Source organism: Poecilia formosa, unplaced genomic scaffold, assembly GCF_000485575.1.
Source record: "Poecilia formosa unplaced genomic scaffold, Poecilia_formosa-5.1.2 Scaffold206, whole genome shotgun sequence".
NCBI classification, from domain to species: domain Eukaryota; kingdom Metazoa; phylum Chordata; class Actinopteri; order Cyprinodontiformes; family Poeciliidae; genus Poecilia; species Poecilia formosa.
The window spans coordinates 95,825-119,925 of record NW_006800145.1 but is presented as its reverse complement, the minus strand read 5'-3'; the positions used below and the strand labels follow the sequence as shown (position 1 = coordinate 119,925).

At 39.5% G+C, this 24,101-nt stretch overlaps 1 protein-coding gene across 3 annotated transcripts in view; it reads left to right on the top strand.

Moving 5' to 3' along the window:
- Positions 1 to 22,733, top strand: part of fbxo41 (F-box protein 41) — a 36,901-nt gene extending 14,168 nt beyond the window's left edge. For 2 of the 3 annotated variants that reach the window (XM_007567249.2, XM_007567250.2), the window contains exons 4-14: positions 5,924 to 6,131; positions 10,637 to 10,710; positions 12,173 to 12,552; positions 15,233 to 15,471; positions 15,569 to 15,684; positions 16,227 to 16,379; positions 16,552 to 16,647; positions 16,747 to 16,865; positions 17,341 to 17,499; positions 17,684 to 17,799; positions 18,503 to 22,733. In XM_007567249.2, coding sequence (XP_007567311.1) covers positions 5,924 to 6,131; positions 10,637 to 10,710; positions 12,173 to 12,552; positions 15,233 to 15,471; positions 15,569 to 15,684; positions 16,227 to 16,379; positions 16,552 to 16,647; positions 16,747 to 16,865; positions 17,341 to 17,499; positions 17,684 to 17,799; positions 18,503 to 18,565 — 1,723 coding nt within the window. In that variant the 3' untranslated portion in view covers positions 18,566 to 22,733. The remainder of the gene's footprint in view (positions 1 to 5,923; positions 6,132 to 10,636; positions 10,711 to 12,172; positions 12,553 to 15,232; positions 15,472 to 15,568; positions 15,685 to 16,226; positions 16,380 to 16,551; positions 16,648 to 16,746; positions 16,866 to 17,340; positions 17,500 to 17,683; positions 17,800 to 18,502) is intronic. The other variant, XM_016679265.1, reaches the window with a different exon arrangement.
- Positions 22,734 to 24,101: the final 1,368 nt, after the last annotated feature.

Genomic DNA, 24,101 nt, shown 5'->3' with positions numbered 1-24,101 from the left:
CAAGACACATTTTACGGTGGATAACGGCGCCTTGTCTCCAGCTTCAGCAGGAAGCTGGTGACAGATGGATTTATGTTGCAATAAATCCAAGCTTCATGTAGTCCAGAGAACTCCAAAGTACTTCACACTATATTAAGTCACTCACCCAATCACCCAACCATGCACACAATATGATAAGGTACTGTATTATAGCCACAGCTGCTGCCTTGGGGCTGTCTGACAGAAAGTAGCCTGACATGCACCAGCGCCACAGGCTGTGTGAAGCGTCTGACCCAAGAACGCAAAAAGACAAACAGATTTGTTTGTTTCTTGTGTCAAACAAGAAAGCACGTGTTTCCTTAAAATACATCCACAGCTGTGCGTCCAATCAACTCACATGCCAGTTGGTCTATGAGAAGTTTCCAAAAGCATACTTTCATAACAGTAATAGTAAAATATTGTTTTCTGTTTTATTTATAAATTAAAAATTGAGTTCTCTCAAAAATAAGAGGGAGGTCCTGCAGGTTGTGAAACAGAGGCATTTAAAAATAAAACCTAAGTGAAAAAGAAATGTCTTACTTTTCTGAAAGGCTAAGTCTGAAAAGACGTCTTTACACGACAAATCGTGGCTCCTTTCATTTTTTTATCTCTTTGTTGACTCTTCTGCATATTTAAATATAGAAGTGCTTCCTATCATAAAATGCTAAATTTTTATTCAAACAGCTGTTTCAAAACTAATAACATGCAAAAAGAAAAAAAAAAAAGGTTAAACTGCTGAAACATTCTGTACAAACACAGCTCCACACATCACTACTCTGTGTCTAGAAATAATGCATGGGCTATTTACCAACCCCCACTAATGGCATTGTTAAATACCATGTAGATAACAAACAGACATTCAAATGAACACTAAATGCATTAGAGCCTATTGATGATTAATAGAAGACTATAATTATCAGTATCAGATAGCAGATAATGGTGTCATCTGTTGACTGCAAAAACAAAAATTGTTTGGTTTATAAAATGCCAGCAGTCAAAGATGGCTGTTGATGTTTGACATTGTGAAGCATCCAGTCAACCTGGTTTCTTTAAGAAACATTATTTACATCGACACAATGATCAGCTTGAGCTTTGGGGATTGCTGGGTTATTTGTGAGCATTATAGGCCATTACCTTTTGGTTTGTGGTGACTGTTTAGTTGAGAAGGCTGGAACCTGGATCTCAGCATCTCTGATTCAACAGCTGAATCAAATGAATGGCTCATTACTCGGCCTCTGGTGGGCTAAAAGCTGCCGATGAGCCATTTGGTTCAGGCGTGTTGGAGAAGGAGCGCATATAAAACCTTGAACAGGGCCGATTTAAAAACATTCCACATTTCAAAAGAAAAACATGATGGACAGATGTTCAGTCACAATGATGAAAGAAACTTAATGATGTATTCAAAATGCATGCTTGTGTGGACCCTGTGTGGATTAGAGAAATGTTGTAATACATCCAAGCTTGTTCACCAAATTCTTGTTTTTTAATAATTCTAGAAGTTGTAACTTGTTAAACCATTGCATCCTGAAAAACGACCTATTGACCTGGCTTTATGCACAGATCAGTGTAGAAAAAAAAAAACTCCTGCTAACACTTTACCAACAGGACGGTTCCTGTGCAAACTTTAGCTAAGATGTGAATAGGCTACCTAAATAGCACGTAAGCATTTTTTCATTTCAAAACTATCTGTGAGAAAGAAAATACACAAAGACACCTGCCACTTTAAAGGCTACATTTAATTGTAATTTCTAGATACAGTAAACCCAGTGACACTAAAATACATAGAAGTTTCTTATGTATTTTGAATGAGATCTGCTTTTCTTTTATTTCTCTTATGAAATGAAAAACTGCTGCTCATGTGTTTCCTGGTTGAATGAGAACAAAATTGTGAAACTGCTTCCTTAAAATCCTTTCCTTAAAATCTTATCCAAAGCAACCGCTTCTCCAGCATGCACACGCACGTACACGCACACACACACACACACACACACACCTACACACACACGCACACACACACACATATGCACACGCACGCGGACTCATGCACATATCATGTGTCTGTGTCTCTGAGGAAAAGCTGGCAGTGAAACAGGGAGCTTATTCAGACTCTAAAGTACATCATAGGTCTGAGGTGGAAAAAGGGCATCACAGTAAGAACATTTACTGCCAGCCCGATGACTAGGCAGACTCCAATGAGCTGACTGCCTTTGAATAACACATTGAATAAACATTTTTCTTTGACTCATCCCCAAGTTTTTCAAGGTCACAAAGACATCAGCGGCCGCTAAGGCCGTCAGAAACTCCAAACAGGAGTAATGTTTCACATCAGAGGTCTAACTTCTGTGTCTTTTACGTTCACAAATAGCTTTCTGAACCTGAATTTTGCCTTCAGCAGCACTGAGAATAAAATGACACCCATCTGATCATTTGTCCTGAGCTCAAAACCTTTGTAGGTAAGGATGATGAGCAGGCACAACGCCTCACGCACAGCTGCTCATTTATTACTTTGTATGCAGCTGACATTGTGGAGAGATTCATTCACAGAGCAATTATGCACCACAAACAGCTCTTTAAATAGTCACTGCATATACATCATTAAGATAAAACTCCCTGGGATGAAAACAAACAGAAGTTGCTCGGGCTTGGCTGTTAACTGGCTTAATAGCAGCTGGAAAAATTAAGAACATCTGGAATCATAAAAAAAAAAAAAATCTACGGCTTGCAGACAAATGAAAATGCTGGAACATTTTAATTTCAGCCTTTAAAATTTTCCCTCAGACTTTAGGAAATCAGTTCATTTTATCTGTCTTTGCAATTTGCTGGATGATCAAAATCCGTTCAAGCAAAACCCATCACTGGTTATTATTGGATATAATTAGTTCTACTGCATTGTTATGCAATGGAATCAATAAATAAACACAATTTTGTGACTATTAAAAAATATCGGCTCCAATTCACTAAGATATGATCCTCTGCCTGACTTAACAGACTCCTCAAGGTGAAGAGTTGTATTTTATCTTTGTGGAAAGTATTGCCCAAACCTAGTTAGTCCACAAGTGGTTTTGATAGGAGAAGAATTTATTTTGCAGATTCCGCCACTGTTTTCTTTAGGAATATTTGGAAAGCTTTTCATTATTAAAAATATTACTCATTAATTATTTGTGGAAGAATGCTATGCATAAAGTATTAGGTATCAACGGGCCTCATTTAATCGGCTTTTTTATCTGCAGGTATGTGACTGTATCTGGAGTGCGCAATAGTCGTGACAATCTTTAGGGAATGTTCTGTGAACAGCAAGTATTTGTATTCTGACAGTACAGACTGGCTTTCTGTCGAGATGAAGGCCCTTATGATTGAATTTGATAGATAACTCAGACTGAAGTGAATGAATGGCCTGGTCGATATTGGGCTACATTTAGATGAGGATTTATGAGCAGAGGGACCGTGTGTGTCCGTGGTTAGCAATAAGAAACTAAGACGAGCGTCTTACAAGTTTTGTGAAGCTATTTGAAAAGTGAGGAAAAGAAAAAGAATGGATAACTTTGTCTTTTTGGAGGGTGTTTGTCTTTCCAGTTCTCATTGTTAGGATTGACATGTAAGGCTGAAGTAACGTAAGCCACAAATATCCTGATGTTACTGAATCGCAAGGCAGACGTGTAGAAGTGTTTCAGGTGCATAAGACGGTGCGAACATGTGTGTTTAGATGTACTTCAGAGATCTGTGTGAATATGGCTGAGATAAAAGTGTCCATACGTCATCATAAAATCTCTGTGCTTGTGTAGAGATATGGATTGAAACAGGAAGACTGCATCATTTCATCCCCTTCACTGACAAACGTTCTGTTTTTTTCTGCTTCCACATGGCTGCAGATTTTCACCTGTTGTTTCAGCCGCTGCAGTATGTTCTTTTTTCCCCCTTCCCAGTCATTGTTCCCTTTGCTTTAACAGACACAATCCACTGTCTCTCACCCTCTGCTTTCTCACATACTTCTTCTTGCATAAGGATAAAAAAAACCCCACAATGTTCTATTTTCTCCCTTCCTGCATACAATAAACAAGGTCAACCAATATAAAATTGTCAACGTTGTGAACAGTTTTATGCTGCTAAAATATTATGTCTGCCAGACATTTCATCCTTTCATACTGTAAGAGGAGGAAAGTATTGGTTACTCCTGTTATCGTCATACGAAGCAAATTTCTGATACAGTTGAATAATTGATGAAGACAAGCTGCATGAATATGCTGATGCCAAAGCACAAAATGCTTTTTTTTGCTTACTGGTTACTAACAAAATCAGCTTTTTCTATGTTTCCTCTATGTTGCTTTCATTGGTTTACATAAATGGGGTGAATTATTTGTCCCTGTTCTTACACTAGAATTTTTAAATAACATAAAATAAAATGTCTGACAAATGATGCAGTAATCTGCTTACCTACATGAGACGTGCTTCAATCCGGCTGCTTGTTGGAAAAAACAGTTAGATTTGCTAATTGTGCTCACTAACCAATCTGACTAGCCAACACTAGTTGATAACGACGTATTTGTCTAAATTTTCAAACTTTCACTGCCAGAAATTTGGAAAATGTCAATTTGTGATGATTTTGGCGAAATACAAATAACAATATGACTTGGGATGCATAAACAAATAATTAAAAAGTCTTACTGCCGCAGGTTCATAGCAGACATAGACTGCAGGTAATGAGTAGTTTGTCCAGCCACTGGAAAGAAAGAAAATCATTATGTCCATCTCAACAATCAGGTATTTTTGAAAAAGTTCCTTCTGACTGATGTCTGTTGTGTTTTCATAATGATGTGGTCACCTCACACCTCACCAAAGTTTTGCAGCCATTGCCTGAATGCATGGTACCAAAATAGTTTGCAAACATTTATTGGACTTCAAGCAGTTCTGCACACTATGTTTAATTTGTGCAGTTGTAATGATGAATTTGTGATAAACTGTGGGGCCCTTATTTATATGCTCTGATATCTTTTTAGCAGTCAGTGGCTGGACTGTGTTGTGTGTCTGACATATTTTATATAATGTGATAAAATGTTATAGTATGTCACCCTATCTAAAATAAATATTTAAGTTTCAGCTTTTAAATTGACCCACTGAAATAAATTTACTTATTTAAGATTGAATAAAAATGCATATGTATTTTCTAACCATTTGAAACCTCGAAGGGCAAATTTCAGTGAAAGCAAAAAAAAAAAACCCTCCTTAAACAGTTCACTTTCATTTCATTTGCTGATTCATTGTTTTGTTATGCAGCTTTTACGTCTGGCTGACTGTCAGCTACCTTGACTAATTTTGGATTCACAATTCTTGTCAGCTGTGCCTGGAGAGGAGTAAAGTTAACCGTGCCAGACACCAAACTATTTTTATCTCTGAATGTCCCCATTTCATAAGACCTTCATTATGCGTGTTGCTGCTGCTGAGGAGTAGATTCTGGGATGTATGATGTTTCGATGCATCGACTGATGGATTTCGGCTAAACATAAACAATCCAAACTAATGACCGTCATGCTCACAAACAAACAGACTTCTGACCCAGTTTTCATTTAATGGCCGGGACATTTTCAGTGACTCCTTTTTCATCCTCAGTTGAGTTCTCTGCAGCAGCTCTTCTGCGCAGAAAAGAAGTGCGCCTGTCTACATTTCAACATCTTAAAAGAAAATATACCAAACAAGTAAAGATTATCAGTTCACATTGGAAGAGTCACCTAAATGTTTAAATGATGTGGTGCCACAAAGATAAATTGTTGTTGCTCCAGTTGCATTCACTTAGAGTATCTGGGATTTACTAGGACAGCTGCTTCTGCCCTCACACACCTGTCCCATTGGGAAATAGCTTCTAGTTTAAAGACTGTCTTTATAAAACTGCCTCCTCCTTCCGTGTGTGCAGGGAGGTTTCCCAGATCGACCAGTTCCTTCAGGAGACGGCGGCACGGGAAGCCAACGCTAAGGTGCGCCTGCAGCAGTTCATTGAGGAGCTTCTGGACCGAGCTGACCGTGCTGAGAAACAGCTGCAGATCATCAGCAGCTGCGGCACCACACCGAATGGCAGCCTGGGACGCTGCAGTCTGCAGGCCTCGAAGGGCACTGGGCGCCAGGTTCGGATCTTTCAACGTATTTTTAGTTTGTGGTCTTAATGCAGTATTCATGCACTCCTGTTGGATCGTTTTGGTTCCGTTTTAAATGTGTTTGCGGGGTAAATAAAACAGCTGGAGTCACAGAGATCAAAATGCTGCTACAATTTATCGGGAACGCTGAACTGTCAATCTTTGCCTCAAACACACACGTATGCATTTTCTAATTACAATGTCAATTTGAATCAATGAGGGTAGTCACAGACGTAGTTTGCTTTTTAAACCTGCAGGTCTTCAGATCTCCTAAAGCGAAAGATCAGTGAGGTTTTTGGATTAAGTTCCTCCAACAGGAGTCCCCAGACGATCTTTTGATCAGCTGATGCTTCCTGAACAAGGAGACTACAGAAACAGGAATCATGATCCTTGTCTGCTTATCATTCAGCACCACATCAGTCAGAACATCGAGTCTCTGCTGCAATTTATCCTTACCATAGAGTGTAATGGACAAAGAGGAGCCTCTGCAGCTTTAGACTGACATCCAGCTCTTTTGTCTCCAGGCTCAGGGCTTGTACTGTGCCACTCTCCCCTTGTGTTTTGCCTTATTACACAATGATGCAAAAAAAAAAAAAAAAAAACAGAAAGAGAAAGAGAAAAAAAAGAACAATATCCAAAAGGTCGTTCTTAAAATGACACCTTTTTAAATTATTATCCAACACCTGTGGAGAAAGAGGTGACCTGCTTCATATTCTGCAAATGTGTGTGCTGCCATGGAAACCAACTCCTGCTTTCCATCAAGGTTTTAACAGGATTTTTAATCAGATGTGCTTCAGATCTGCCTGAGACCAAATTTTCTCTTTAGACTCTGTGTGGAAATCCTTTTCTTCAAAGACCATCAGTGACTGTACAGAGGCATTATTAATCCCTCACTCAGTGCAATGTTTTGCCATTGTTCATGATGCACAGAAACTGACAAATTTATTGTCATCCCTTGTAAAGGTGCAAATTAATCCTAAAATTATACTTCTCTTTTCTTGCTGCAGCATACTTTCACAGTTTTTTTCCCCCTGACCTTTAATTTTTTTAAATTTGATCAAGCAATTTCCTAATATCCATATGACTGCTCTATATACTAATTTACAGGCACCTCAAATTAATGAGTTCAACTATATATATTTAAATTTATTAAGCAATTTCTTTGCATTCATACCAACACTTGCATTCTTTAGTTAAAGATTCTAGAAGATAATTTAACAAAAGTCATTAGTGGAATATTTATGAATCCCTTTAAGAAAAAGGTATCTTTTTACTGATGTCTTACACAAGACAAATAGCTGTTTTGGAGACATGCCAGCAAAGTGTTTTTTCCCTCCTAATGAATGTAAACACGTGCAGTTTGCTAAACTCTAATGGGACTCAAATGAGAATAACATTCAATTTCTTTTGCAACAAACGGTCCAGGGCTATTTGGCATGAAATAAATGATCAATGTGTGGCACACATTGCTTGCTGCCAGGTACAATTGGAAATCTTTTAAATCGCAATCTGATGGACTGTACAAGCGAGCTATTTTATGTTGTTATCATGTCTTTTGTTAAGTTTATGATCCAAAACATATGGTGAAATCAATACACTTATGATTCACTGGTCAACCTTTTTCCAAGGCCATGCCAGTCCTAAAACCTAGGTGTTATGGAAAACTAGTGAGGTGAACCCAAGAGAGGAGAGGATGGTGCTATTTTCAGCAAAATAAAAGCTCAGATAACCTGTAAACGCCTGCTACTTACATTTTCAGGACTGTAAAGTTTCACTTCTGTTACCATATTCATTCAGAAATGCAGCGTTACCCATTTTTGATCAATACTGTTGCCTGCATTTAGATGCGTTGTGTTAAAAGTTGAGATATCTCAGTTTCGTGTTTGCACGCATGTGCAGTGTTGTCTGACTTTGAAAAAATCAGCATGACGAGAACAAGGGGTAGAGCTCAAACTGTCTGACACCTTGTAGCGCCGTGAATGGGAAGCCTGGAGATGTTACCCAGGCAGCCGCCCAACTTCACAGCCTCTCTTCCTCCCTCCATCCGGTGGCAGCAGGGTCGCCCTCATCTCCGCGGAGACGGGTCTCACAGCCAAAGATTTATTTGAGGGCTGACACTCGGGGTGGACTTGTTTCCGGCTCTCTCTGTGATTTTAATTCCAGGCTGATTTGAAGTGTTTTCTCACAGAAAACAAAGGGAACACAGCTTGAATCAAATGTCAGTGTTTGCTGAGATTCCTTTGGCTTTGTTACGCCAAGGGTTCGAAGCGGAAACCTACTGAAATTTCATCCAAACCTCTATAGATGAATGCATTATTATTTCGTCCATGTTCTGAAGATTTGCCCTTCTTCTTTTTTTCATCAGCGTGTCCTGGGCTCAGAGCCTCAGACAGTTTGGTCTATTTCCTGTATAAACCATTTCCACTGACAGGAAGTGGGAAGAAGGGGAAAAAACGAGAAATTGTGCTTGTGTTTGCTTTTCCTCTGAGGCATGTCAGTACACAGACCTACACCTGGCTCTGCTTCACTCATGTCTACGCGCAGTCTCGTGCAAACAGCGAGTCCTTTGGGGATGAGTGATGTGTGGAAGAGTGACGAGAGGAATTTGTTTCAAAGAAAACAGCGTGAGAATCAGCTTTTAAATCCTGGGAACATGCCAAATTGTCATCCGCTCTCAGATCTGCTTTCCATAAATTTTACAGTTTATGGATTAAAATATTTATTGTTCAGTTTTTTTTTGTTTTGTTTTTGTTTTTTCAAATGTTCAAATTTCAAACTAACAGCTGCTGTCTTGATGATCAGTATGCTGCCTAACTTTTCAAGCTAGCCCTGCTTTCTTATTATTTGTACTTGATGGGGTGGCATAGAGGGTCAGATTTCTCAGGGCAAGAAGGTTCTGGGGCCTTTCTATCTACAGTCTGCATACCTGTACATGTTCAGTTTCTTCCCACAGTTCAAAAATATACCTGTTAGTTCAAATGGAGATTCTAAATTTGCCTGTAGGGTCAAGAGATTGATTGTCTTGTTTTGTCGTGTGTGTGTGTGTGTGTGTGTGGACTGGTGACCTGTCCAGAGTGTGTCCCACCTAGCACCCATTTACAGCAGACACCAGGTCTGGGTCTTCAGTAGAATCAAACAGATGTAGACAACTGTTGGATGTCCTTTGGATAATCAGACTTAATAGTTAATTAATGAAACGGGTAAAAAAAAAAAAAAAAAAAATCTAAAGTTAAATAAGAAAACATCAGAATTTTTAGGCAGATTTTCCAGTTTTTGTAGAGCTTTTATCCACCAGTACAGATTTTATCTCCTTTTGAACTTTTTCATCACCATAATAACCAACTTCAGAATATTTCTTCCTAACCTTCCTGCCGTGAGTGCTCATTACATTAGACACTGTATGTGTGAGAACAACAGGGTCTTGTCATTTTAATCCAAAGACAAACCAACAAGGAAGTTGACATTTAACACTGCTTTGTTTTTTACTAGCAATTAGCATAATTAGCACATTAGGATTTCTAACTTTAATCATTGGTATCCATGCTTGTTTTTTTGAGAAGGAATATCTTGACTTGAAAACTCTTCTGCCACTATTTCCAAATTCAGCTTTCACCATGATAGACAGAGGCTGAGTTCAAAAGAGAGCTCCCTCCCCAGTTTTAATGTCTCCAGGCTAGATGTAAATTGATAGCCTGTGGCAGGCTATCAAAAAATAAATAAAATAAAATAAAATAAAAATAAAGCTAAGTGAAAGACACTCAAAGCACCAGAGTCTAGCTCTCTGTTGAAGCTGAATAAACAGATGACATACTCCATATAAAATACTTTTCTTTTAAAGAATTTCTGACACTTTCTGTGTTTTTTCTGTCCTCATTTATAAACATCTCACATACACTGAAAAAGCCATGTTTGCATCTTCTTGCAGTAGCAACTCCCACAACAGAGGGTGTTTTCTTTAGAACAGCCTGGATGTACTTAGACCTGGTGTGTTCACTGCATACAAAAAAAAAATAGGATTTTTGAGTTTGTTACTGGCAGGGGTCATGGAAAATATAATAGAAAGTAGAAAGTAGTAGCAGGTGTCAGCTGAGTCTTATAAGTGTTTTTACAGTAAAGAGGTTTTGTTTCGTGGCACCTAAAACTGAAACTGTCCTTCACACTTCATTACAATTCTTGTCGGATATTCAATTCTCGTATTTTTTAAGGGGGCGGGTGGGTTGTTTGTTTTTGATTAGTTCTTTCTTTCAAAATGATCTCTGCATTAATAATGCTTAGCCCCAGGAATGTTGGTGTTCCATCTTGGTCAGCACTTTCTTCTTAGTGTTAGTGAGTAGTGAATCAGCACCACACTGAAAAATGATCCACTTCCCCCTCAGACGTTTTCCAGACTCCAAAACTAATGAACATTTTTGATTTTTTTTTTTTTTCAAGATTTCCATCTCTTCCAAACAAATTAACTCTTTGTTCTCACTTGTTTATTTGTCATTTTTCTTCAGAGAAATTCCAGCCTCTCTGGTAGCACAAGAGGAATGTACCAAGTGTCAGAGAGACGATCTTCTCCCAGCACAGGGTAGGTCAGAAACTGTCACCAGAAGTTTGAAATATTATTTTTTTTTCCAGATAAATCTAAAGACAAAAACAGAAGAAAAACAGGTTGATTTTCTCACATGTAAACAATAGGTAATTCATGCTTCCTTGATCTATTTATTTATAAAAAAAAAAGATCAGGAAAATTGTTAGAACCTTTAAATGTGTTAAATTTGGCCAATAGACAGTTGTTTTTTTTGTTTTTTTGCCCAAATCTAACGCGAGACTGAAAATATCTACAACAATAAAATTTACAGCATCACAACATAGCTGTTCACTGTTGTCAGAAGGACAATCTCTCTTTATTGGAGGTGCAGCGGTTTCGACCTCTTACCCAATGCTGTTATGTGATAAACCTTTAAGATTTATTGTTTTGTGTTGTCTACATGATGGATTTTGTTGGGTCCTGGGAAGTGTACTGGAGTTTTAGCGTCTCCCTCAGTAGCAGCACTGAGACACGGGGTTGATGTCCCGATTTGAGGTGTGACTGAACTATTTCTGGGTCTCTGGCACCGACCTCAGACACATGGCTGTACCGTAGTACTCTGACTAACCCAACTGTCATTCCCAGTTGGAAGTGAATGTATTTCCTGTAGTGACGTCAGGCTTTCCCCGTTGAATCACTGACAGAAGAACAGACACAGACACACGTTGTGGCCAGAAGCACTCGTCTGAGCCTCCTGTCTTGGGTTAATAATAGCTCCTCGCTAAGGATCAATACATTCTATACCCTTGCTGTTGTTAGGCATCATTTTAGAAAAACAGGGAGCTGTTTTTGTGACTTATTGAATATGACTTGATCAGTGCAAGCATGGCTTGCAAAGATAAATCTGAGAAATGGGAAATATTTTGGCATGTGGTGCAGATTATCCATGGCTTTTCTTCCAAGGCAAAATAAGACAACATGTCTTCTGTACTGATTCAGGTATTTTACATTTGCTCTCTAATTCCAGATTAGGTTTTTGTGTTCGCATATTAAATTATGGTAGATGTTGGTAGTTTTGTCACAGTTTAGAGGAATACTTCCTTCTGTTGTGGAGTGAATTTCTGTTTGTCGCCAAGCAAACTTGTGGTAATGATGCTGGTCCAAGAAACCGTTTTTCACTTGACCCCCATTAAAAACACAATCTGTCATTTTCAGACAGATTTTTCTGTGCAAAACGGAGATTTACATGCTCTGGTTTGAGTAAAGCAATACATTTTTCTCGTTTGTAATTTGTGGCTTTATATTTCTAACGCAGATTTCAGAGAGGTTTTGATTCTTATACGTTTCTGTGCTTGTTCATGTTTATGTTTCTAAAACTTTCATCATGCTAATAGTCAGCCAAGCTTATTTTGTTATTTATTAAGACTAAAGCGAACTTTTAGAATGAGATGTTATAGATGTGTTTGGCTCGAAGCAGGAAGAGCATATTTATGTTGAAATACCCTGTGTTCCTCTGCAGAGCATCAGGGAGGATAAAGTCTGTCTCGCAGGGTTCTGGAGGCTACGACAGCGACAGCGTCGAGATGCATCCCATGGAGGATTGTCCCGAGGCGCAGTACTATCACATGCAGTGCCGCATGGGCGAGGGTGGCTACGAGCGCTCCCCGGGATGCGGGTCTAGAAACTGGGGTCTTCGCAAGCAGGCCATTCAGAACTGGCAGCGGCGACCGTACAGGAACAGCACCGAGGGTGAGGAGGGAGACGTGTCGGATGTGGGCTCGCGGACCACCGAGTCTGAAGTGGAGATGTGGGAGCAAGAGCGGAGAGCTGTGGCTGAGGTTCAGCAGTCTGCAGTACCCTATCCTCACCACAGCAGGGCAGCGTATCGCCCTAACACGGGTAACAGTTGTTTGCAAAATAGTCACAATCTTGAGGTATTTTCTTCACCCGCCACCAAGGCGAGTTTAATGATACGAACAATAAAGGGTTCTGGATGTTGTTCTGACTTCAAAGGTTAGTGGAACACCGTGGAACTGGCAGTTGCTGATCTTCCCTGACTTACAGCTGTATTGAGATGTTATTTTATCATTTAGTAATTTGGGATATGTATCTGCCAGCGTTGCATATCTAGAGATTAAACCTTTGCCCCTCGCTTCATCAGTTTGAGTCAGATTTGATGGAGGACAACATCTACCTTTTAGTCTTGCAACAGATTTTCATTTTAATTTAGGTCTGCACTTTAACTGGACCGTTTGGTCTCATTGATATGCTTTGACCTAAACAACTCCACTGTATCTCTGGCTATCTGTTTCACGTTAGTGTAAATGGACTGAACTTTCAGTGCTCTTTTCTTCCTGTCTTAGTAGGTTTGGAGTTGCATCATCCTCTCTCCATTTTTAGATAATAAGTTAAGTAGATGTCAGATGTGCAAAGCTTAGAATACTGTTTTTTAACTTTACCCAGACTGAAGCTTCTCCAGAGCTGGGCTCTGGGGCCTGTCTGTTGTATTCTTTGGTCTTCATGATGCAGTTTGTTCACTAATGTTCTCTAACAAACCTCTGAGGCCTTCACAGAACCATTGGATTTACACTGACATTACATTATACACAAGTGGACTCTGTGTACATGACTTGTAAAGACATTCTACTTCCACTTCACAATCATGTGTAATTGATGACATTAAATCAAAGTGCTGTGCACTGAAGTTTGTGGTTGTAACTTCACAAACTGACAAAAAAGTCCCAGAGGTATGAATACTTTTGCACTTGACTGTATTTATGTCATGATCCAACTTTTGCATCCATTGTTCAACCAGTTTTGCTCTCAAGAACACAAGGAAGTAACTTAATAAACCATCTCTTGCAGTTCCTATATAAGAGACTAGCTAGCCAGTCGTTGCTGCACAGCTCAGCTGCACAACAGATTGTGCATTTTTCTATTAGCATCATCCCACACCAACCTCCTTACAAACCCCACTGCTGCACTCTGCGTTCCCCGTCTGCTGTGGACGTATCAGGTGGACTGTGGCAGTCTGGAACTGAAAGAAACTGGGCCGGGGCTCAGTGACAAATTCACATGTATAAATTTGGCCTCCTCATTAGCTGAAAAGGTTGTTTTTTTTGTCTCATGTAACATGTTGCTAGCCTCTCTGCTCTGACGTAGTTCTCCCTATTAGGAGAGACTCTGCCATAGCTGTTTGTGTGGTATGTATCTGCAAGCACACAGGCTTGTTTTTTTAGTTCATTTGGCAGTCTTGAGTGTAGGAGGTGTGCGTGAGTGAGAGAGAGAGAGAGAAAGAGTCAAATAGTATGCATTGGTTCACAGCCCTGATGGTTTCAAGCAGATGCCTCCCAAGGCCAAAGATGAAGTGAGTCATGGAGGAGAAATGTTGCTGCGAGGGTTACGGCAGGCTGGGATTGGACACACTGTAACAACAGCATTAGATGGGATAAAAAGTACAAAATGCAGAAAACTAATTATGCAATCTCTGGTTCTGTGGTTTTTAGCTGGAGATTAGCGCCACCATGTGACAAAAATGGTTTTGCCACAGGATGGTGAAGACAAAACGTTTATCTCCTATAGATATTTAGCTGATTGCACACTTTAAGGGGCATGCGACTTCAGGAATAAGGAGATCCCATTAAAAACAAATGAGTGAAATAATAATAATAACAAAGGGACTTTCAGAATTGCAACAAAGTTCAAAATGTACCAGAAAGGAAAAAAAATTAAAACAAGCTTTGAAACACACTGTAACAACAGCATTAGATGGGATAAATCTATCCCATCTAATGCTATAATAATAACTCTGTTATACATAACAGAGTTATTGTTATGCTTTGTTTCCAAAAGGCTCTCAGTTTTACTACACAGAAATAGATTAAATCATTTTTATATATGGGGTTCTATGTAGTGACTTATAACCGTCAGTATCTTACCTGCAATATGTGTCTAAATTTCCCCAGGTTAGAAAAACAAAATAAATTCTCATTTGAGGATAGTTTTACTTTTTTCATCTTAAAGCTAGCTGATTCATCATCATCATCATCATCATCATCATCATCATCATCATCAGTTAATCATCATGGGCCACTCCACACGTCTCACATGATGACGACCTTAATTAACAAAGCACTAGACAAAGCAAAAATGTATAAGATAGTCTAACAGGATCTAAATTGAGAAGCAGTTTTCAACATTTTATGGCACAGAATGTTAACCTTTTAAGATGTTCTGTTCTACAAAGCAACACGAGTACTAAACGTGTTTTATTTTAGGAACTCCTGAAACCAGATATTTCCATACATACAAAAACACACAGCCCTTTCTTCCTCTTTATCTGACATTAAATCAGACTAAATGTTTGCTCTTTCAGTCTGCCAGAATTAGTGTGCAGTGAGTGACGCTCTCCCTGGTCTTTGTAGATTTACAATTATTTCAGTCTTTATTAACATGATGGATGGATCTTTGTGTTATTTTGTAATAACAAAATGGGATCAATTTCAAGAGGTATGGAAACTTTCCTGAGGCTCTGTATGGTATCTGTTAAAGGCCTGAAAGGTCTGTGTTGTTGCTACAGGTCGATCTGACGTGGTTTACAGCAAGCCATGCCGCCACGAAAAGAGCCCATCGAAATCCAACGAGGTAATAAGTCCAGAGATCCTGAAGATGCGTGCAGCGCTCTTCTGCATCTTTACCTACCTGGACACCAAAACCCTCCTGAAAACCGCCGAGGTCTGCCGCAACTGGAGGTTCGTGTCCCGACACCCAGCTGTGTGGACCAGGGTGCTGCTGGAAAACGCTCGCATTTCTTCCAAGGTGCGTTGTCGACGCTTGTCATTGCGCTTTGTCCTCTGTTTCAAGGAGAAATAATTGTGGAACAGTGTAATTATTGTAAGTGTATGAATTTCTCTAGTTTTTGACCACATTGTCTCAGTGGTGCACGCAGACGCACTCCCTCATTCTGCAAAACCTTAAACCAAGGCAGCGAGGCAAGAAAGAATCCAAGGAGGACTACCTTAAAAGCACACGGTGAGACACCGACACGTTCACTGTTGTAGGCAGATTACAGCTTTAGCTCCTCCTCCTCCTATTTATTCCTGCTCTGTGTGCTGCCTTGACTTGATTAACCCCATTGTTTGCCCGACTGTTGTGGCCGAGCGACGCACCGAGCGATTTCCTGAACAGTGACTGATGAGAGGAAAGCCAGCAGAGAGAACACGAGTGATGTATGCTGACGTTTGTGTGAGGTTTAATTATTCCCAGCATGTGGATATCAGCTTTTATTTGCCGGAAGAAAACAAGCAACGAGGTTTGATTCGAGTGGATTGTTGTTTGTATGAAGGACACGCATTTAGTTGCATAAAGTTCTCTTAAATGCTGTACGCCGCTGAATGCATCTGATGATTGTTGCAAAAAAAAAAAAAAAAAAATAGCGCCAGCAGCAGAGCTCCCAGGAGCATGTCCTGACGTTGTTAGAAGTGAAGTATGATTAAAAGTGACCTTTATTTTTACATCTGTTTTTTTTCTCTCTCTCTCTCTCTTGTGACCTTCTCTTATATTTCGGTCAAAAGTGGCTGTCTTGAGGAAGGTTTGGAGGCGTTGTTAAAGGCCACAGGAAGTAACCTGCTGATACTAAAGATTTCACACTGTCCCAACCTGCTGACTGATCGCTCCCTATGGTTGGCCAGCTGCTACTGCCGAGCCCTCCAGGCCGTAACCTACAGGTGAACCATTGCCATCGGATCCCACCTGTCTTAAAATGTTACAGCATGAATCTCACCTCACTGTCTTTTTTGTCCTTGTTTTATATTTCACATGAGGTAAACGAAGCCGCTATCTTCAAACTGTATCTTCAAACATACATCAGGGTTTTTTTGTTTTTTTTTTTGGCTGCAGGAGTGCCACAGATCCAGTTGGCCAGGAGGTTATCTGGGCCCTTGGCGCAGGGTGTAGAGATATTATTTCTCTGCAGGTGGCGCCCCTACATCCATGGTAAAATGATGGAACATTAATTAGTAATCAGACATGAAATTGATAACAGAAAGACCAATCTGGTGATTATGTTTTCATTGGAGTGTTTGTTTCTCTCAGTCAACAACCAGCACGTTTCAGCAACCGATGCCTGCAGACGATTGGAAGATGCTGGCCACATCTCCGTGCTCTTGGTGTGGGTGGAGCTGGATGTGGGATTCAGGGACTCGCCTCACTGGGTAAATATTGAACATACATTAGAATGATGGTGTTTTTTTTTTATTTAATACCCTGGAAAAATGTTCTTATAGCGTGATACTTTCCACAAGGCCTCTGTGGTTGCCCTGAGAACATTAATCAGAGATCTCAGTTGGGAGCTTCTGTTGGCAAGGCAACCATGCGTTGTGTACTCTTACAAATATGGCTTTAAAAATACAAAAAATCCAATCTGAACTCAGGAAAATTATTTGATTGTATGTCACCGATGCCTTTTATTTTTGATTTTCTTTTTCAGAACTTAAGTTGTGTCAACATATTGTTTACTTTGGTTTTTGATTCTTTTGAATCACATGGCGACTTCAGGGATCGCGTTGTTTCGTGATTTCTTGAAAATCTAGATCATAAAAATAAATTGGGTGAATGTGTTGTACTAAAACGTGTTCCTACTTGGTCCTTGTGTTGAATGTGGGCTGTTCCTCTTTCCCATTTGTTCAGCGAGGAACTGCATGCGCCTGCAGGTGTTGGAGTTGGACCATGTGAGCGAAATCAACCAGGAGGTGGCAGCAGAGGTTTGCAGGGAGGGCCTGAAGGGTCTGGAGATGCTGGTGCTTTCATCCACGCCAGTCACCCCTAAAGCCTTGCTCCACTTCAACAGTGAGTTGAGACTGATGTGTAACACGATTCGATGTCAAATTCTGGACAACGCAGCCAATTATTTATGTATTTATATATTTTTTTTCTGTTTCAAAGCTTTTACTTTAGAGCGCTAATTTAAATCTTCCCAACCAAGCACAACTTTCAGATGTGAATTACATCCACAAATCCTCCTTCCAACCAGGTGTTTGCCGCAACCTGAAATCCATTGTGGTTCAGATTGGTATAGAAGACTACTTTGAGGACCCCAGCAGCCCAGAAGCCAGAAAGCTGTTTGATGAAATGGTTATCAAGCTGCAGGTAAACAACACCTCTGTGTCTCACAGCGGTGTGTCCCTACACTTTCCAAACCACTGATGGCCTAAAGTTTTAGAGTTTTAGAAGCTGACCTTTTACGTGTCAGGGAATAGTTCCTGACACGTGTGCAAAGAAAATGTTCCTGTGGCAAACTAGAAATTATACATCTGTTTTTTGTCAGAATTGACTCTTGATTCAGTTGTTGAATCTATTGGTGTTGGATGAGTGGGACTGACTGTGTGAGCTGGTTTCATAACACCCATGACTAGAGACATGAAAGGCTTTGTTTTGATGTGTCAGACTGACGTGTGGTGCAATGAAGTCAATGCCTACTTGCATTGGCCTCTGTGTCGCCACAGAAGTCGACACATGTCTGTGTCATGTTCACAGACCTCAGTGAACTTATTTGGGATTTTATGCGGCAGACTGATACAAGGTAGTGCACAATTTTAAAAATGATGCATGATTTTGTATTGCTTTAACAAATATATATATATATATATATAAATTGTGACATGGAATCATTCTCAGTCTCATTTACACCAATAATCCTGAATATCCTGCAGGAATGGACAGAGAATCAGGCCCTTGGTAGCTGTCGAGCTGCAGCGATCCATTGCTAAATTGGGAGAATCTGTTAGTGGCGCTCCACAAATTTCACAGGGATTTATTTTTATCCTTTTGTTTTCTGTTTTTTTTTTTTCAGGCTCTAAAGAAGAGACCAGGTTTCTCCAAAATCCTCCACGTGAAAGCAGACAGCCTCTGCTAACATCCTTTGTGCAGGTTGCTGGACAGTGCGACCACAGCATGAGTTGATCCGCAGGACACAGGTAGCTTGAGCCCACCTCCTGGTGGCTGGACGCATTTGGAGCACAAGAAACAGAACCAAGAAAGATCTTATTAATGAATGAAGGCCCAGGATTACCAAGTATATTTTACTAAATAAAAAAATAAAAAAAATCATAAAACAGAACCAGATTTGATGAAAATGTGCTAAGTGTTGGTGATCTTCAGAGGCAGTAGATACCCAACCAAGAGCCTGTATAAACCTCACTAACTCAAGAAACACAGCTGCGTTCAAACTGTCTCTCATCCACAATCTCTCTCTAAACGTGGAGCCACTTGGAGTGTCTCCACGCTGCATTCTCACTTTCCGCATCTGCTTAATGCAAACTAGCTTCAACGTCAACTGCAGAAACAAGATTGGGGGACGTGCGTATTTTCCACAGACGTCCATCAAGCGTCTGTTTTCACAAGAGGTTGAGGCTTTTTTTTTTTCCTAAGGGGTTGCAATGGGAGCTTTATGCTTAGGTGTGATGTTGAGGAAATAAATGCTTATCGCACTCTGTCCCCAAAACTTGCCAAATCCAAGTGTGTGAACATGCACTGCTTCCAAGCACTACAGAAAGGGTGGCGAGGGGGGAGGGGGGATCCTGCCCTGCAGCAACACATGGACCATGTTATCTTGAAAGTGCATGGTAGCGCTGGGGTTTTGCCTCCAGTACCGTCCTCTGCTTCCTTGTATGAGAACAAACTGGATTCAGTGTTTATGAACTTTGTTGTAATCTCTGGACCTGTTTGCGTCAGAGGACATGTACGGAGTATCCTAAGTCGCTGCTGCATTTTGTAGCGACGTTCGTCTTTTTTTCCAGTGTTTCCTTCTCCGGTGTGCCAATTATAAAAGGATGAGGGACCAGGCAAGTCACCAGTGTCCCGACTGGACCCAAGTTTGCTGTCAGCAGAAGCAGCTCAAACTGAATATAAAGTGTTTGTGTTTCCTATAAAGCAAATTATCCAGGTGTGTACAGGTGTTCTAGTGTTTGTATTCATACTGAACAGTGCCATTTGCATCATAGGGGCTATTCTCTGCATTCTAGTTCATTAGGTGACATCCTCCAATCCTCTTCTGATGTTTTCTTCCACCCAGTATCTCAGCTAGTGTGAAGGGAGCTGATACCTGTACGTTAAGGGATCCAGGGCAAGTATTATGCTTCAGGTCTTCAGGGCTTCCCTTCAAGTTAGGAAATTGATTTGGCAGAAATTTTTTCAAACTTTGATTAGCTGTATTTTTTTTTTGGGAGGAGGGGGGGTTGAAGACAGCACTGCTCTACACATTTACTGGTTCCAGTGTCGCTTTACTGCAGTGAAACAATAAGCCCGTTGATCCGATGGCTCTGTCTTGAGCTCAAAGTTTTGGATGTTAGAGGTGTGTGTTTGCCAGGCCTTAAAAAGGGACTCACTGTTTTATTTGATAGAATGTAATCCCTACTTCGGACCAAATATGTTTTGCATTCTGGTGCACTGATTTCTCCTTATCTCGAACTTTAATAATGTGCAATATTTTATCTTTCTCTAAAACATGCACAAAATCTGAGTACAGATTGAAACGAAATCACTTGAACATGACAGTCCTTCCCATTCCTCTGCTGCAGGTTGCTTAGAGGGTTCCGACATAATCTTTACAAGAGTGGAGTTTGCATGACATTTGCAAAAACTTATGAGGCTATGATAGATGTTGTGACTTATTTTTTGGGGGGATTGATAAAACACGCCAGTTATTTAAAACATTTGAGCTTTGGATATTAGGTAAATGATATGATAGCGAAATCAAGCCCATGGTCTCATTATCTCAAGATAATGGTAAGATGAAAAATGTTACCACAACTGCCATATCTTAAGCACAAAGTATCCTGATATTCATTTTTCTCTGCATAGTAGGATCAAAAATATTTGAAGTGAGTTTAAAATCTCGCTACTGACAAAATAAAGACACGAAAACTGTTACTGCATCAAAAACAAGCTTAACATTTTATTATCTCTAGATAATGAGACAGGGAAACCCTAATCATAAAAAAAAACTAAATATTTCTTGAGGTTATGATATACTGAAAGCATTATAATGAGAAAATGAGATGCAGAGCTCAGGACAAGAGCATAAAGCACTGATAATGTCATCTCAACAAAAAATCTTCAAGGCATTTTCCTATCAAAATTTCTATCACGGTATATTGAGCTCAGGATCTTGATATCTTCAGATAAAGTAACATTTGAACATCATAAAAGCAGCTCTAGATTTTTGTTATCTCAATATGATGAGGCGCTGAAATTTTCACCTTGACTAAACAAGCTAAAAAAAAGTTTGACCTTTGCTAAATGAAAAAAAAAACAAACAAAAAAAAACTGTTTTTCACTTTCCTGTGGAAAAACTGCCTGAAAATGAAATGAGAAATCTGAACATTTCGGAGTCCGGAGTTTTGAAAGGAAAAGTTTGTAGGAACCCTTTGCCTGACATGCTCACCGTGAGCACATGTTAAATTATATGTATGGTCACATATAGTATTCTGCAAGCTGTGACTCTCCCTCTTTTTATTCCACTCTGATGTGGATTGGTTGCTGGCTAACCTGAAGGAAAAAGGGTCACCACAGAGGAGATAAACTTCACAGTAGAGAAAACTCCCCACAAAGCACTTGTTGATTTTGAGTTTCAGACAATCCTGCATTCATTATCAGCTACTCTGTATATAATGTTTGTATATAGAAAAAGAAAAAAAGAAGAAAAAAAAAACTCCTGAAAAAAAAAAAAAGAGAGAGAGACCGACATTTGATGTTATTCTAATAAGGTGATGAGTCGGAGTGGAAAAACTGAAGTTTACAGGTCTTCATTTAGAGTCCAATGAATAATTACGCATAGAGAACTATATTATGTCTAACAGTAGTGTTAAAATTGCAGTTGTGTACTAGATACTTTATATTAAATGTGCATCAGATTCATATAGAGATGGAGATTATTTAAAAAGGTTAAAGATGATAATTCAGCTATTTATTTCTATATAAAAAAGAGCGCTGTGTACAGTATAATGTTGGCATGTTTGTGTTCATGCATCAATCATTGAGTTGCCTTTTTAACTGTTCTGCTACTGTGGCAAAAAAAAAAAAAAAAAAAAAAAAAAAAAAAAAAAACAATTAGATGTTTATAGAGCTTTGATTGCCTGCAGGTTAATAATAATCTTCATTTGATCCTGTCTGTTGTTGCACTATAGAGAAAAACACTATTTCAGATGTTTATTATAAGAGTGTTTTTAATGTTTTCGGGTATTTAAAAATAAAAAAAAGATGCACTTTCCTTTCTTGAACACTTTCCATGGCCCGTTGGTCATCCATTTGGACAGACGTTTCTGGGACGTCTGTTGCTTGATTGTTGGAAATAACAGTAATAAAAATTGCTTATCTCTGTTTGAGAACAGGCAACATCTCCCACACTGGAACCTATCGTTCTCGTTTAACTACATTTAAGTGCTTTTTGAGTTGCCAGTATGACCTTATATTTGTATTTGTTGCCATCTTTGCTTTACTTCTACCCTGTGAATTTCACACTCGCATCAAACGGTACTCTCGCTTGGTTGTGAATACGGACTCTTTGTAAACGCCGCGAGCCCAGTAAGGCCATGAAACTACGGCGTAAAGGTACCAGTGACACTGGAAAAACCTGAATCTTTGGCTTCCATCTGTACTTACCTTATCTCAACGCATCATGCCTGAACCGTAACATTTTTGACTCAAGTGTCCTCTGTTAACATTTTTACCATGCCGTGCAATAGGAGAAGAAAGCTGCGTGAGTGTTAATGTACTTCTGTATATATTTTATGTATGAACGATTGTACTCTGCCCATTCATCTGAAGTGTGTTTTACACATTACCTCAACATTTAACAGGGCAATTATAAATGCATTTTCTGTTTTTCTTTTTTTTTTCTTTTTTAGTTTCTAGTTTGTTTCTTACTGCCATCGACAGGTGATTCATCCCAATTTCTGCGAACACATGAATTCTGTTGATGAGAACAAAAAAACTTTTCCAAAAAGATCAAACAGCCTTCTACGATGACTGCAATAGATGGATTTTCATTCATTTGATGTCATCAATAAAACTGCTTTAAATTGATTGTACTTCCTCTTTTTGTTCTTTAAATATATGCCTATATATTTATACGAGATGAACTATATTTGATATATGTCTGAGGCCTTGACTGCATTACACCAGTTATTTGACCCGAAAACAATTGGTATACAACCTTTCTGGGATTCTAGTCGAAACTCTGTAATACAAGAACGTAGACATGTACGTGAAACTCAAGGCCCCATCAGATAATCCTAAATATCAGGCAAAATCTTGTAAAGAAATTTTCAGTGGAGTTGCCTTAAAAAAACAATACCTTTGACCACGTGAAGGAGCGCTGAACTAAAATGATCTTTCCATTTTCCATTCATCAGAAAATGGAAAGATCATCATGACACGACTGCAAACCCACCGAAACTTTACCAACCACCTAAATCTGCCACACGAGATCCGAATTTAACTTTAAATCTAACTCCTCCCTGAAGCTACAAGCACTGTATGTGCAGTAAATCTGAGCTGTGAGCCTTGCTTTTAACATGAGGGAAGTCTGGTTATTTGCACAAAAAAAGTCGACACGTACAGACGAGCAGGAAGTTAACAAGGTGTCTTGGTAGTTGTGCTGGTGGTGTGCCTGAAAGCTGCGTTCAGGAAGCTCGGCTGCATGTCACACAGGAAACAACAAAGAGCTTGACTTGTGCGAGCCACTTGTCACACAAAGACCGCCCTGTCTGGGGCTTTTCCTGGTTTCTTGTGAGCAAATCATTTGTGAAAGGATCAAAAGTTCTGCTATTTACAGCACTTTCCCTTAGTAGTAGTCATACACTTGAACAGACACATTGTGTCACGCTTTAGCAAACACCAACTCATTTAGTTGGTATGTACTGAGGTATTAAAGTGGTCCAATTAGTGAATAATATCAAACAAAATTAATACAAATAAAAGCCTGAAAAGAGTTGCATGCAGACATGTCTGGTCCTCTTTACCCTCATGCCCTTAATTCAGTGTAGTCCATGTAATACATGCAAAGGAAATTGAGAAAAATAGGGCTCATCAGCCAAGACTCACCAAAATCACCGAATAGCTTTGCACCAAAATACCTTAATTTGTTGTCGTTGTATCCGGTCTTCTGGTTCTGGTCTGCTCTGCATCCCCAGAGCCAGAACCAAACATGGAGAAGCAGCATTCAGTCTTTATGCTCCTCTAATTTGGAACAAACTTCCAGGAAACAGCAAAAAATGGTGAAATGCTGAGTTTCTTTTCTTTACTTTGCCACTGGAGTGTAATGCCCCTTTGCCGTTGCTGTTTATTGCATGTTTTTATCATTTAAAGCAGTTTGAATTGCCTCATTGCTGAAATTTGTGGCACAAATAAACTTGGCTTACATGGCCCTCCAACAGAGAACTAATAATGAA